We start from the raw sequence: 14,704 nt of genomic DNA on the forward strand, positions 1-14,704 counted from the left end.
TCATTCTGCTGCCAGCAGGATGGCTTCTATTTTCATAAGATGGCTTCTGATGGAGGGGTTGTACAATGCATCCAGGAGATGGAGGACTGGAGGAGACATAGTTTTGTGCTTCCCTCCAGGCTTCCCTCTAACAGAAGCCATCCTATGGACAGAAGAGTTATTCACTTGGTCGAGGGGAGGAGGGGATGAGAGAACTGAGCTTTATTATACATCAAAGAATGTCTGAACTTACCTCATTATGTGCACTATTTTCAGAATAATTTGTTTTTTTTTTTAAACAAAGGTGAAAAACCCCTTTAACCCCTCTGATTTGCCCTGAGTAGCCAATCCCAGTTGACCTTTAATTGATTAATGAGCTCTAGTAAAAACCTGAACAATGTTTGGTTGCTTTGGGTAAATCAGAAAGTTTTTGTTTCCTCCCATTGAGTCTGCATTTTGGGGGAGATATATTAAAAGGAAAAATGGAGCTGCTGCTAATAACATCCAGAGTCCAACTTTCACTTTTCAGAGGCCTTTAAGAAAATAATGAAAGAAGAGACCTGATTAGTTGATATTGGCAACTGCTCCTCTACACAAGATATAATAAATCTCCCCCCATTGACTCCAAAGTAAAATCAGGTTCAGGTTGATGGGCCTTGGCTTTGTGTTTGTACCTCTAATAATCTATAGTATTCTTGAGAGTCCTAGTAATAGTGGAAGAGGTAGCTATATGTTATATATCCCTGCCAGCACCAGCACTAAACCATGTACACAAGCAATAAGAAATGATGGAGAACCAGAATTATAGATGAGCTTCATGTATTTCCAAATAATCTCCAAAATAGAGAAACTGAACATTGACCACAACATGGATGACATTCCCTATAGAGAATCATTCACATAACTCATCTCTTTAACACAAGTCCAGAACTCGTCTCTTCAGGCGCCATCAGGATACTGTAACATTTTGGTAAAAACATGCAGCCCAATATTCCTCCCCCTGAGGCCAATATGGCGAATATCTCTACAGTGACCATGTGTTTCCCTGTACTGCTCAGATAGGCCGGGATGGCACAGATCCAGACACTGCAGAACACCAGCATGCTGAAGGTGATGTACTTGGCTTCATTGTAGATATCAGGTAATGTCCTCACCAGGAAAGCTAGAACAAAGCTCACCGCTGCCAGAAACCCCATATAACCCAACATGAGGTAAAAGGCAAAGACTGACCCTTCATTACACTGAATGATGATCTTCCCAGGATAATCCAGGTTATACTCCTGATATGGAGGAGACAGTGACAACCAGATAACTGCATTCAGGATCTGAATAGAAGAACAGACCAACACTACAGTATAAGGAAGCTTAACCCCCACACACTTTCTCCAGGGACTGTCAGGTCTGGTGGCCTTGAATGCTATGCAGACTATGATGGTCTTGGCAAGGGCAGAAGACACGGCTACTGTGAAGAAGACCCCATAGAAGATTTGTCTCAGCATGCAGGTTATATCCACTGGGCGACCGATGAAGAGAAACACACAAAGTAAGCTGAACATGAGAGAGATCAGGAGAATGAAGCTGAGGTTCCGGTTATTGGCTCTGACAATGGGAATGTTCCGGAATAAAGTGAATATTCCAATTATACATAGAGTTATAAGAGAGAGTAATATGGAGATGATGGAAAAGACTAAAGCAACAACATCAGTCTCATAGGACAGAAACTCATAATGTCTCACAGCACAATTGTTCTTCCCCTCATTCGGCCATTCATGGTCAGGACATCTCTGGCAATTCTCACTGTCTATGAATAAAAAGCAGATAAACTGATTTACTATATTAGACAGTATCTATAGATATACCTATTTTATATCTTTATTTTTAAAGTAAAATAACATTATTTATCATGGTAACGTTTTTACTCTCAGAGATACAGCTTACAGGGCACAGGCTTTTAGATAAGAATGGCGAATGAAACACCTGTCTTAATAAATTTTGCAAAGAGGAGTATGTTTCTGGCCTTTACAGGGGTCAGTCGAAAGCAGTATTGGTCTCTGTAGTGGAAAAGTAGGCATCAGGGGCGGATTAACTTTATTATGAGCCTTGGGCTGTTCACCAAGTTTGGGCCACCCCAACCCATTGTAACTATGGTGGCACTAACTTTTTCCTCCATAATGCAGCCTGTAAAGGACCTGTAGTGACATCATTGTCACATGATAAGGTCCTTTAATATATTCTCTAATGTTACTGCATTGTCTCCTGGCTGCAGTTTTGCTCTGATTTGTACAAAATTGTGGTAAAAAGCAACAATTTTTATGCAAAGCATGACTGAACATAAGTCTTTTTGGGGGGCCATGGGCTCCTCAGGAGCTCAGTCCCCTGGGCTAGCGCCCAAAAAAGACCTATTATAATCCGCTTCTGGTAGGCATGGGTGACTACAAGCTACTGAAGGGCAAGTGCATGGAGGCTGGGAAAATGTGGAAAATGCTGTAAGGGGGACACAACCCCCCTTCTTCCACAGATGGCTGTGTTGGGAACTACATGGCTGCTCACAACTATGTTCTGACAGACTTAAAAATTAATGAGCCTTCTCTAATGTTTATATGATTTATGTTAACATTAGAATAGACATCACTCTGGGGGATAAGGGTCATTCACCACTCTTCTACAAGGTTCCATAGATGTGGATTTCCTGACCTAGACAGCATGCCCAAGTGCATGTCTAGAGAGGAGCAAAGCAGGATTTGTTTAGCTTCCTACGAAGCAGAACCATTGACTTTTGTCTGACCGTTTGTCTGACCACTCTATAGAGAAGGTGGAGGCAGCTCAAGGACTGTACACAGGGCTGTATCCATGTTTTCCAGGCATTCCTCAGATTATCTTAGGGCCCTATTCCACAGTAACGATAATCGGACGGATCGGCCCCATTTGGCCCGATTTGGCCGATTATCGTTTGGTGAAATAGAGAGAACGATCAGCCGATAATCATGTCATCGGCTGATCGTTCATTTAGACCTAAAGTCATCGTTCCCCCACCGCACATCGCTACGGTTGAATAGCGCTGCCCGGCGGGCGACTGACGATTTGACAGGCTGCAGCATCATACATTACCTGTCAGGTCTTCTCCGCGCTGTATTCATCCCCGGGTCCTGCGCTCTCTATCTTCAGAATGGCCGGTCAGCTGACGGAGCACTCAGCCAATCACAGGCCGGGACTGCTGCGGCCTGTGATTGGCTGAGTTTGGTCGGGCCCTCCTCAGCCCACTCTCAACGATCATCGGGCCGTGGAATAGGCCCAGTAAACGAGCGGCGATCTAGCAGATCGACGCTCGTTTACATCGTTGATCGGGCCCTCCTCGGCCCGTGGAATAGGACCCTTACTCTTCTCCATGAGCGGACAGCAGAATTCAAAACCAATGGTTCTGCTTTGTACAAAACTAAACATATCCTTCTTTTCTCATCTCTAGTAATGTCTATTCTAAAGCTATTAGTGTAGAGAACAGTGGAGGTTCAGCATAGCTATATAAGTTTTGCAACAAGGGCTTGAACAGCCATGCAGTTCCTGACAAACCCATGTCACTTTTTACACAAATGTAAAAAATATATATATATAAAAACTCAATGACCTTGGTCGCACCTTACGTTAGTGAATAGTGTAGTATTTCAACTTTGATATAGAGTGACTGAAAAATGACCATCACAAAATAATCAGTCCTTGATAAATTTTGGTCGCAGGTGGGAAGTCACATCTGAGTTTTCCACAATGGACCTCAAGGCAAGTTGCCTGAGTGGGATGAGACTAGCTGTCGCACCAGCAGAGTCTTCATGAAGCCCCAGTCTTAAAAATAGAAATAACACTTGCTCAAGACAAATTAATTTTGATTAAAGATGAGCGAAGCATCCGGAAATTTTTTTTGTGACCTTCACAAATTTTCGATCAAACTAGTTAACCCCTTCGTGCTGCAGCTAGTTTGGGCCTTAATGACCAGGCTAATTTTTCAAAATCTGACCTGTCTCACTTTATGCTCTTATAGCTCAGTGATGCTTTAACGTATGCTAGCGATTCTGAGATTGTTTTTTCGACACATATGGCACTTTATGTTAGTGGCAAAATGTTGTCACTACTTTGTGTTTTTTTTGTGAAAAACATCAAAATATCATGAAAAATTAAAAAAAAATTGCATTTTATGAACTTTGAAATTCTCTGCTTCTAAAAAAAGAATGTCATAGAACATAAATTAGTTACTAAGTCACATTACCAATATGTCTTCTTTATTCTGGCATAATTTGGTAAACATATTTTACTTTTTTAGGGTGTTACGGGGCTTAGAAATTTATCAGCAAATTATCACATTTTCGTGAAAGTTTCGTGAAAGGGACCAGTTCTTTTTTTAAATGGATTTAGAAGTCTGTTATCCTGAAAACCCCCATAAGTGACCCCATTTTGGAAACTAGATACCCTAAAGAATTAATCTAGGGGTATAATGAGCATTTTAACTCTACAGGGGCTGGAGGAAAGTATTCACAATTAGGCAGTAAAAAAATGGAAAATTAAATTTTCCAATAATATATACGTTTAGATTAAAGTTTCTCATTTTCAAAAGGAACATGAGAAAAAAAGCACCCCAAAATTTGTAACGCAGGTTCTCTTGAGTACAACGGTACCCCATATTTGGCCGTAAACCACTGTATGGGCACACAGCGGGGCTCAGAAGGGAAGGAGCGCCAATTAGCTTTTCCAATGCAGATCTTGCTGAAGAAGTTTCTGAGCGCCAGGTGCGTTTGCAGAGCCCCTGTAGTCTCAGCAGAGAGAAAAAAACCCATAAGTCACCCCATTTTGGAAAGTGCACCCTTCAAAGAATTCATCTTGGTGTGTGGTGACCATTTTGACCCCACAGGTATTACAGGAAAGTATTCAAAAGAAGACAGTAAAAATGAAAAACCCGAATTCTTCCAATAATATATTCGTTTAGTTTGAAATTTTTCAATTTCACGAGTAACAAGAGGAAAAAAGTACCCCAAAATTTGTAAGGCAGGTTCTCCTGAGTACAATGGTACCCCATATGTGGGCGTAAACCACTGTATGGGCACACAGGAGGGCTAAGAAAGGAAGGAGCGCCAATTAGCTTTTTCAATGCAGATTTTGCTGAAGAAGTTTCTGAGCGCCAGGTGCGTTTGCAGAGCCCCTGTAGTCTCAGCAGAGAGAAAACCCCCCATAACTCACCCCATTTTGGAAAGTTCACCCTTCAAAGAATTCATCTTGGTGTGTGGTGACCATTTTGAGCCCACAGGTATTACAGGAAAGTATTCAAAAGAAGACAGTAAAAATGAAAAACCCGAATTCTTCCACTAATATGTTCGTTTAGTTTGAAATTTCTCAATTTGACGAGGAACAAGAGGAAAAATGTACCCCAAAATTTCTAACGCAGGTTCTCCTGAGTACAATGGTACCCCATATGTGGGCGTAAACCACTGTAGGGGCACACAGGAGGGCTCAGAAAGGAAGGAGCGCCAATTAGCTTTTTGAATGCAGATTTTGCTGCAGAAGTTTCCGAGCGCCAGGTGCATTTTCAGTGCCCCTGTAGTGCCAGCGGAGTAAAATCTCGCCATAAGTCACCCCATTTTGGAAAGTTCACCCCTCAAAGAATTCATCTTGGTGTGTGGTGAGCATTTTGACCCCACAGGTATTAGAGGAAAGTATTCAAAAGTAGACAGTAAAAATGAAAAACTCGAATTTTTCCAATAATATGTTCCTTTAGTTTGAAATTTCTCAATTTAAAGAGGAACAGGAGAGAAATGTCACCCCAATATATGTAACACAGGTTCTCCTGAGTAGAACGGTACCCCATATGTGGGCATAAACCACTGTATGGGCACACAGCCGGGCTCAGAAGGGAAGGAGCGTCAATTAGCATTTTCAGTGCAAATTTTTCTGAAGAAGTTTCTGAGCGCCAGGTGCGTTTGCAGAGCCCCTGTAGTGTCAGCAGAATAGATTCCCCCCAAAATTCACCCCATTTTGGAAAGTTTACCCCTCAAAGAATTCATCTTGGGGTGTGGTGACAATTTTTATCCCACAGGTATTAGAGGAAAGTATTCAGAATTGGCCAGTAAAAATGAAAAACTCGAATTTTTCCAATAATATGTTGGTTTAGTTTGAAATTTCTCAATTTGTCGAGGAACAGGAGAGAAAACGTACCCCAAAATCTGTAACGCAGGTTCTCCTGAGTAAAACGGTATCTCATATATTGGCATAAACTACTGTATGGGCACACAGCAGGGCTCAGAAGGGAAGGAGCGCCAATTTACTGGAGCAAAACCGCAGCTAGTAATGGTTATTAGAATAGCGCAGTTACTAAAATAAAATAAAAAAAATGAGATTACAGGTAATGTGGGGTGGTTATGGGCAACCTGGGGTGGTTATGGGCAACCTGAGGTAGTTACAGGTAATCTGGGGTGGTTACGGACAACATGGGGTGGTCACGGGCAACCTGCTGTGGTTACGGCAACCTGGGGTGGTTACAGGCAACGTAAGGTGGTTACGCAAGCAACGTGGGGTGGTTACGGGCAACCTGCAGTGCTTACAGACAATCTGGGGTGGTTACAGGCAACGTGGGGTGGTTACGGGCAACGTGGGGTGGTTACGGGCAACCTGCAGTGCTTACAGACAATCTGGGGTGGTTACGGGCAACGTGGGTTGGTTACGGGAAACATGGGGTGGTTACGGATAAACTGAAGTTCTTATAGGCAATCTGGGGTGGGTAACTGTAATCTGGCATGGGCACCGCAATCTGGAGGGGGTCATTGGCAATTTGGGGTGGTCAGAGGCGACGTGTGGTGGTCATTGGCGACGTGTGGTGGTCAGAGGCGACGTGGCGTGGTCAGAGGCGACGTTGGGTGGTCAGAGGCAACGTGGGGTGGTCAGAGGAATCGTGGCGTGGTCAGAGGCATCGTGGCGTGGTCAGAGGCAACGTGCGGTGGTTACGTGCAATCTGGGGGGGTTACATGTAATCTGGCGTGATTACGGGGAACCTGGGGGGGGTTATGTGCAACCTGGAAGGGTTACAGATAATCTGGGATTGTTACTGATAAACTGAAGTGCTTATAGGTAATCTGGGGTGGGTACATGTAATTTGGGGTGGTTACGGGCAATCTGGAGGGGGTCACGGGTAATTTGGGGTGGTTACGGGCAAAGTGCGGTGGTTACGGGCAAAGTGCGGTGGTTACGGGCAAAGTGCGGTGGTTACGGGCAACGTGCGGTGGTTACGGGCAACATGCGGTGGTTACGGGTAATCTGGGGGGGTTAGGGGCAATTTGGGAGTAAACTGCAATTATTACTATAATAAAAAGTGTGTTTTTTATTTTTTTTTGTATGTTTGTCACTTTTTGTACTTTACACATTCATTTTCACTGTATTGCTATGATTACTGTGATATTTTCTATCACAGTAATCATAGTTCAGTGACAGAGACCAAATTGGTCTCTGTCACTTTAAATTTTCCAGAGTTGGCTGGTTGTGAAGCGCATGCGCACTTCATAACCAGCCAGGACACCGAGGAGGACGGAGCTCCAGGAGCAGGTGAGTATATGGGGAAGGGGGGTGACTGGGGGACGGGGGTGACAGGGGGGGTGGGGGTTCGACTTGGGGGGTGGGGGGGACATCACTTTTTATCCCCTGTCACCAATCATTCATGGTGACAGGGGATAAAAAGTGCCGGGATGCACGTTGCACAAGCGATCAGCGGTATATAGTATATACCGCTGATCGCTTGTACCGGGACCCCACAGGGGGGTCCCTGATGACTGCCCCATGCTCTCCGCTACCTCCGGTGGCGGAGAGCATGGGGTTTTCATTCATTTTAACTTTCCCATCGCTGTGAACAGACATTAGTCTGTTCACAGCGATGGCGGCGGCCATCTTGGAAATGATGGCCGCCGGGGGAGGGGGGTTAGTTATTGGGGCACTAGGGGGGTCTGATTTGGGGTTTGATATACACTTATTTCATCTCCCCCCGCCGTAGATTCACGGCGGGGGGAGATGAAAGCCGGCGGCGGCACCGGTAATCTCCTTTATCGACGGCCGCCGCTATAACGTTAATAGCGGCGATCGTCGGTAAGGGGGGGGGGGGGGGCGGGACAGACCCCACACACTGCCCCAGCCCCTCAGCTACCTCCGGTAGCTGGGGGGATGGGGTGGGGGCCATCCCGGCCCCGCAGCCTTATTCTCTGCCATCGCCGTAAAAAGCTGATGGCAGCAGAATAAGGACCCTTAGTGACCGCCGTAAAAAGCCGTATCGGCGGTCACTAAGGGGTTAAGATTCGCAAATCATGAAAACAGCCAAAATTATAGTAGCTACAATCCTGGGACTATTATGGAAGGGCAAATTTGTTAAAACATGTTGTTCTAAAAGTGTTAAAATCGGAAATTCACAATAAAAAAAAGCCAATCAGCCTGTTTCCGCCATTCCACTCCTCTCTGTCCCTAAAGCTCTCTGTTCTCTTTTAGTCTCTCCCTGCTCTGCTCTAACTGCCTGCTGAACGCAGAATGAAGCAGGATTCACAGTGAGTCTTCATTTACTAGATTCGCTTCACTCATCTCTAATTTTGAACATTACATTGTCATATACTGTTTTTTTTTTTTTTTCTTGATATGTACACAAGCAGGAATCATCCATATACTTTATATTGTTAAAGGTATACGCCAAGGAGGCAAGTTTGCTAAATGAAAAAAAATTAGCAAAAAAAAAAAAAAATTGCCTTGAGAAGCCATACAAGATTAACTATATTAGTTGAGATCGGAATACCCTCATACCACACACATTGCTGGCACAATGGATAATTTATAAACATAACTTCAATAATACTAGAATAGAAATCTATATAAAATAATTTACCAGATTGATTTGCAAATTCCCCATTTGAGCATGGGAGGCAGGCATAGCAGCAGATGTGATATCCTTCTTGGAGGACTTTATAGGTTCCTGGCAGACAGGGGCCATTACATCGACCTTTAGGCATCTACATACAGTATAAGAGATTAGATACATGAATTGTATGAATAGGCATTTTATATAATACAGTAAAAAAGGGGTGAAGGCATGTCCTGCTATAGATGCTATAACAAAAATTAACACAATCCAAAATAATTTTTACTCAATTACCCCCTGAGTATCAGTACAGTTTTAACGCCCTTTATGACCTTATATAGTTATAATAGTGCCCCATTGGCCCTATATGGTATTACTTCCCTAAGAACCTCTATATTGTAATAATGCCTCTTGTTCCCATATACTGAAATAGCCCCCCATCCTTTGTCCACATATGGTAATAGTGCTCCCTTTCTTTTCAAAAGGTTGAGCATGGGGCGGAGCTAAGGCACGCACCGTCCGCTGACCTCGGAGTATGACCTGACCTGGTAGAGATCCTGCGGCTGTTTTCTGCAGAGACCAATGCAGGTGAACCGGTGGACTGAAGCTGCTGAGACGAAGTGAGGCCGGAGCGGTTCACAGCGCAGTGAGTGGCCTGCTGGAGGGATTAGCGATTAGCCCGGTTGAGAGACGGACAGAGGCACCGATCTGAGGCGTGTGGCTACCACTAAGACGCCAGTGAGAGAGGCGTCCAACGAACTCAGAGGTCACATGGTTCGGGCCGGAGAGAGATGCGGTGTGGGAGAGAAGCGATACGGTTCCGAGAACGCCAGTGAGAGAGACGAATCGGGGAATTTCGGCAGTCACGTGACCCAAGTAGCAGAGCGTTGCGGCTCGGAGCGGCACTGGTCTGAAGCTCAGAGACACCAGTGAGAGTGGCGTCAGGAGGAGCAACAGGCCAGGTGCGGTAAGGTAACTTCCAGGAGCAGTGCCAGTTTGGAGAAAGGATACAGACAACGGAGGAACATTACCTGGGAGAGCAGGTAAAGCGACTCAGTGAGAGGGGGGACCTGAGGTTGCAACAAGCCACTGAAATACGGCAGATTTCGAAATAGATAAGCTCACTTGCTGGTGAGAGGAGCTGTGGGCTTGGCAGAGACGTGGTGTATTACCGCAAAGTGGCTATTAATTTACTGCTGTCTCCCAGGTTAGATCGTTTGCTGCGAAAAACTGATCGTGTATTTTTGCACCGGTAACACTGAGCCTCTAGGTATTTGTGACAGGAACTGTATTGAGCAATTATCTGCAACAGATTTTGTGCAAGACTATCGCTATTCACATTTATCAAACAGAACTAACATCGTATGTGGAGTACTGTGAGTGACTAGTGAGATTCTAAGCTCTGCAGGAGGTGTAATCTCATTGGTAACTTCGGGACATTAACAGGAAGGTTAATACTGTTTGGGATACTGCTCCTCTGATTAACATTGTCATCTAAAACCCTGCAGGTCATGAGAATTTTGTTACTAACCATTAACATTAAGGTGGTGTAAGCTCCAGTTCTCACAAAGACATTTAACAAATTGTATGTGAAGAGTGTTACTGTAACTTTAAGTTGATGCACTTCGCATTTATCAAACAGAACCAACATCGTATGTGGATGACTGTGAGTGGCTAGTGAGATTCTAAGCTCTGCAGGAGGTGTAATCTCATTGGCAACTTCGGGACAATAACAGGAAGGACAATACCGTTTGTGATACGGCTCCTCTGATTAATATTGACATTTAAAACCCTACAGGTCATGAGAATTTTGTTACTAACCATTAACATTAAGGTGGTGTAAGCTCCAGCTCTCACAAAGACATTTAGCAAATTGTATGTGAAGAGTACTACTGTAACTTTATGATGTTTTTGATAGTTACTTGAAGTAGTCTTAATGGATCATAAGAAAAAGATTAACAAAAAATCATTGAGCCCCGTTAAGGAGGGGAAGGATAATAGGGCCCCCCCTTAAAATGGAAAAATTGTTTGGGTCTCCTGGAACAAATAAGAGAAAGGGTGGGGGAGGAGGAAAAGGGAGTAATGAGGAGACTAGAGAAGGGGAGCCACCTAGTGAGAAAGAGGTGCAACCAGATTGGTTAACAGAAATCTTGACAGCTATAAAAAAAAAAAAGTGTGATAACTCAATCTCTGTGCTCACTACACAGGTAGGGTCCATTGAAACCGATGTGTCTATTGTAAGAAATGAGTTGGATAAGATCAGGGATAGATTTGGAGAGGCGGAACAGAGGATTAGTGGGTTAGAAGATGAGATGAAAAAGGTGAAAGAAGGTGTAGAAGAGTTAACATTGGAAAACAAGAATTTGAAATCAAGGTAACTGATATGGAAGACAGGGCAAGGAGGAGTAATATTAGAATCATTGGACTACCGGAAGGGGTAGAGGGAAAAAACCCGGAGATCTTCCTGCAAAGATGGTTGAATGAAACTATTGGGAAAGAAAAACTGTCTCAATATTTTTGTATAGAAAGGGCTCATAGAGTCCGGGCTAAACCCCTTCCTCCAGGAAATAGACCTCGTTCGCTGATTGCAAAAATTCTGTGTTATGGGGACAGAGATGTAATCTTGAGAAAGGGAAGGGAGGAGGGAGGCATTGTGTACAATAATGCAAAAATCTTTTTCTATCCGGACTATGCAACAGAAACTCAGAAGAAGAGAATGAGGTATTATCAAGTCAAGAAAAGGTTACAGGAAAAGAAGATAAAATACGCTTTATTATTTCCTGCGAGGTTAAAAGTTATACATGAAGAGAGAAGTTGGTTCTTTGATACACCAGAGGAGGTGGTAACTTGGATAGAAACTAGGGGTCTGTGAGAGAAATGTTTTTGGTGTTGGTCAGGTCAGAGGTTCAGCGGAAAAAAATTAGTCTCAAGCTAGAGGCTCTAAGGGGATTCTTTGGAGTCACGGGGGGAAGGGGAAGGGGGAGGGGGGGATTGGGAATGGGAGGGAAGGTGGTCTGCCAAGAGAGTGTTGGAGGGGGGGTTAGAGGGGGGGGGGAGGATATATTTGTAAATTTGTGTATTTAGTTCATCTTTGCTCACTGAATAAATGGTTTATAGAATAGTATGTTGGAACGTCAGAGGCCTCTCAGACAGATTAAAAAGGTTTGCAATATCAAATTATATTAGGAAAATGCTTCCAGAAGTTGTATGCTTCCTAGAAACGCATTTGCTTAGTAATACAGTTAAGGTACTCACTAAAAGATGGTGGTCCCATTATTATCACTCAGTATACTCAAATTATGCTAGGGGTGTATCGGTACTGATTCATCGAAGTATGGATTGGGAACTGTTGGATAAGAAGATTGATAAAGAAGGGTGCTATGTCTTCCTCCACTGTAGAGTTGAAAGTCTAATATGCATCTTGGCATTTGTTTATATCCCCCCTCCCTTTAGGTCAACCATCCTGGAGATCCTGTTTGAGTATGCTGCAGGAAAGAATAAATGCCCTATAATGATAATGGAGGACTTTAACACCACGCTAGATGAAGATCTAGACAGGACCAGGATGGTTGAGCCGGTAAGGGGTGTAAATAGATCCAGACTAGCAAAATTAATTGGAGAGTTCGCTTGGCGAGATATATGGAGGGAAAAGAATCCCATGAAAAAAGAATTCACTTGTTTATCCAGAATAGATTTGGTGTTGGGTAATGATGAGATGGCACAAAAAGTGGGTAGAATATATTATTTAAATAGATGTTTTTCAGATCACTCACTGGTGGTTGTGGAGTTAGTTAGTACTAGGGAAAAAAATAAACACACCGATTCGTATCAATGCACATTGGCTAAAGCTAATACAGGATAAAGATAAGATAACAGAAGAATTTAAAGATTTATGGGCACTTAATTGGGGTACTGCACCAGGTTATATAGTGTGGGACACATTTAAAGCCATTATAAGAGGGAAAATGTTGGGGAATTATCACTAAATTAAAAAAGGCGTATAGACAGAAAGAAGGTGAGTTAATGGGGAAACTTAAGAAAGCTGAGGAAACACACAAAAGGGAAAAGACACAAGATAGTGAGCACAATTTAAAAATAAGTCAGGAAAAGTTAGAGAAATATTAGAGAAGGCAAAAAATCAAATGGAGTTTTTTGGTAAAGATAGATTTAAGAATTCTGGGAAGCCGAATAAAAAATTGGTGGCTATAGTGCAGAACCAAAAAGAGAGAAAAATAATATCTGCTTTGAGAGGGAGGGATGGGGATATAATTAATGCACAAGAACAGATAGAAGTGGAATTTAGGAGTTATTTTGAGAAATTGTACACCACAGAGTATAGGAGAGAGAGGAGGGATCTTGTGGGTTTTCTGGACAAAATCCCCTTTCCTAGAATAAGTGAGGAATGCAGAGAAGCACTTGAACAACCAATCACAGTAGAAGAATTAAATAGAGCCCTGGATAGTATTAAAGGGAATTCAACACCGGGAGGAGATGGAATCCCATATGAAATATATAGAGAGTATAGGGAAACCCTTGTAGGGGGACTTCATAAAGTAATCTGTGAAGCCTTAGAAAGAGGTAAGTTGGCTGCATCGATGAGGGAGGCAACTATAGTACTGCTTCAGAAACCTGAAAAAGATCCGCTTGATTGTGAATCGTATAGACCGATATCCCTGATAAATAGCGATGCAAACATTTTTGCAAAGACACTGGCTATCCGGATGGGGAAGGTGGTTGGGGAATTAGTCCACCTTGATCAATGTGGTTCGTGGCGGGGAGAATGGCGAGAAGTAATATCCGGAGAGTCTTTGAGAATATGCAGATTGCTGAGGAGGGGGGGGGGGGGCACTCCATCCTGTCATTGGACGCGACCAAGGCCTTTAACAGGGTGGAGTGGGAATTCCTCTGGGAGGTGTTGAGGATATACGGTTTTGGGGAAAAAATCATAGGGATGATTCAGGTACTGTATGAAGAGGCTAAAGCAGTGGTGTTGGTAAACGAGAAAAAGTCAGCCCCTTTTAGTCTTAGTAGAGGTACTCGGCAGGGATGTCCTCTCTCCCCTCTACTCTTCGCCCTGGTTATAGAGCCTTTAGCAATACAAGTTAGAGAAGATCCGAAAATGGTGGGCTTTGGGGCGAGGGGTGGAGGGGACAGGATATCCCTGTATGCGGATGATATGCTATTTTTTCTTAAACATCCAGAGATTAGTGTACCTAAAGTTATTAATTTAGTGGAGGGAATGGGTTCTTATTCAGGGCTATCTATTAATTGGAAAAAATCGGTACTGATGGTGTTGGATGAAGAAAGGATTAGACTTTATTCCCCTTTGCGTATATTAGGAAAGGGGGAGAGTTTCAGATACTTAGGGATCCAGGTATCCAGGAGGATTGAACATTTTAATCTTCTAAATACGAAAGTAGTGGTGAAGGCAATTGAGGATAAGATTAAAATATGGGAAAAATTAAGACTCTCAAATGCAGACAGGATTGTTTTAATAAAAAGTATTATTCTGCCCAAGTTGTTATATTTATTTAGTGCAGCACCTGTATGGGTTGAAAATAATTATTTTAAAAGGTTAAGGGGTGCACTGAATGCTTTAATCTGGGGTAGGAAACATGTAAGAATGAAACTGGAAGGGCTATGTGAATTAAAGGAAAAAGGGGGGTTTGGGAGTACCTGATTTGTATAAATACTTTGTAGCTGCACAAGGGGTATGTTTCATAAATGCAAAGGACCACAACTTTTTTCATTTCCTTATCAGGGAAATTGGGGAGGAGAGTAATGATATATTTCAAATCTTGGAAGCGGGCTGTCTGGAGGAGGATAGATGGAAGAAGTGGATATTGGGTAAAGATTTAGTAAGAA

General features: G+C 43.2%; 1 protein-coding gene across 1 annotated transcript; it reads right to left on the reverse strand.

The window, feature by feature from the left end:
- Positions 1 to 884: 884 nt before the first annotated feature.
- Positions 885 to 8,971, reverse strand: LOC138796500 (vomeronasal type-2 receptor 26-like). The gene is made up of 3 exons (XM_069976107.1): positions 8,867 to 8,971; positions 1,716 to 1,780; positions 885 to 1,578 (listed from the first exon to the last, which is right to left on the reverse strand). The coding sequence occupies exons 1-3, from the start codon at positions 8,969 to 8,971 to the stop codon at positions 885 to 887; spliced, it is 864 nt and encodes a 287-aa protein (XP_069832208.1).
- Between the last annotated feature and the right edge of the window lie 5,733 nt (positions 8,972 to 14,704).

This window comes from Dendropsophus ebraccatus, chromosome 7 (genome assembly GCF_027789765.1).
Source record: "Dendropsophus ebraccatus isolate aDenEbr1 chromosome 7, aDenEbr1.pat, whole genome shotgun sequence".
Taxonomy (NCBI): domain Eukaryota; kingdom Metazoa; phylum Chordata; class Amphibia; order Anura; family Hylidae; genus Dendropsophus; species Dendropsophus ebraccatus.

Coding starts and splice junctions, on each gene's coding strand:
- LOC138796500 (XM_069976107.1), bottom strand. CDS start 8,971: ATGGCCCCTGTCTGCCAGGAACCTATAAAGTCCTCCAAGAAGGATATC. Junction 1,781..8,866: donor GGAATTTGCAAATCAATCTG/GTAAATTATTTT, acceptor TTTTATTCATAG/ACAGTGAGAATTGCCAGAGA. Junction 1,579..1,715: donor AGGGGAAGAACAATTGTGCT/GTGAGACATTAT, acceptor TCCCATTGTCAG/AGCCAATAACCGGAACCTCA.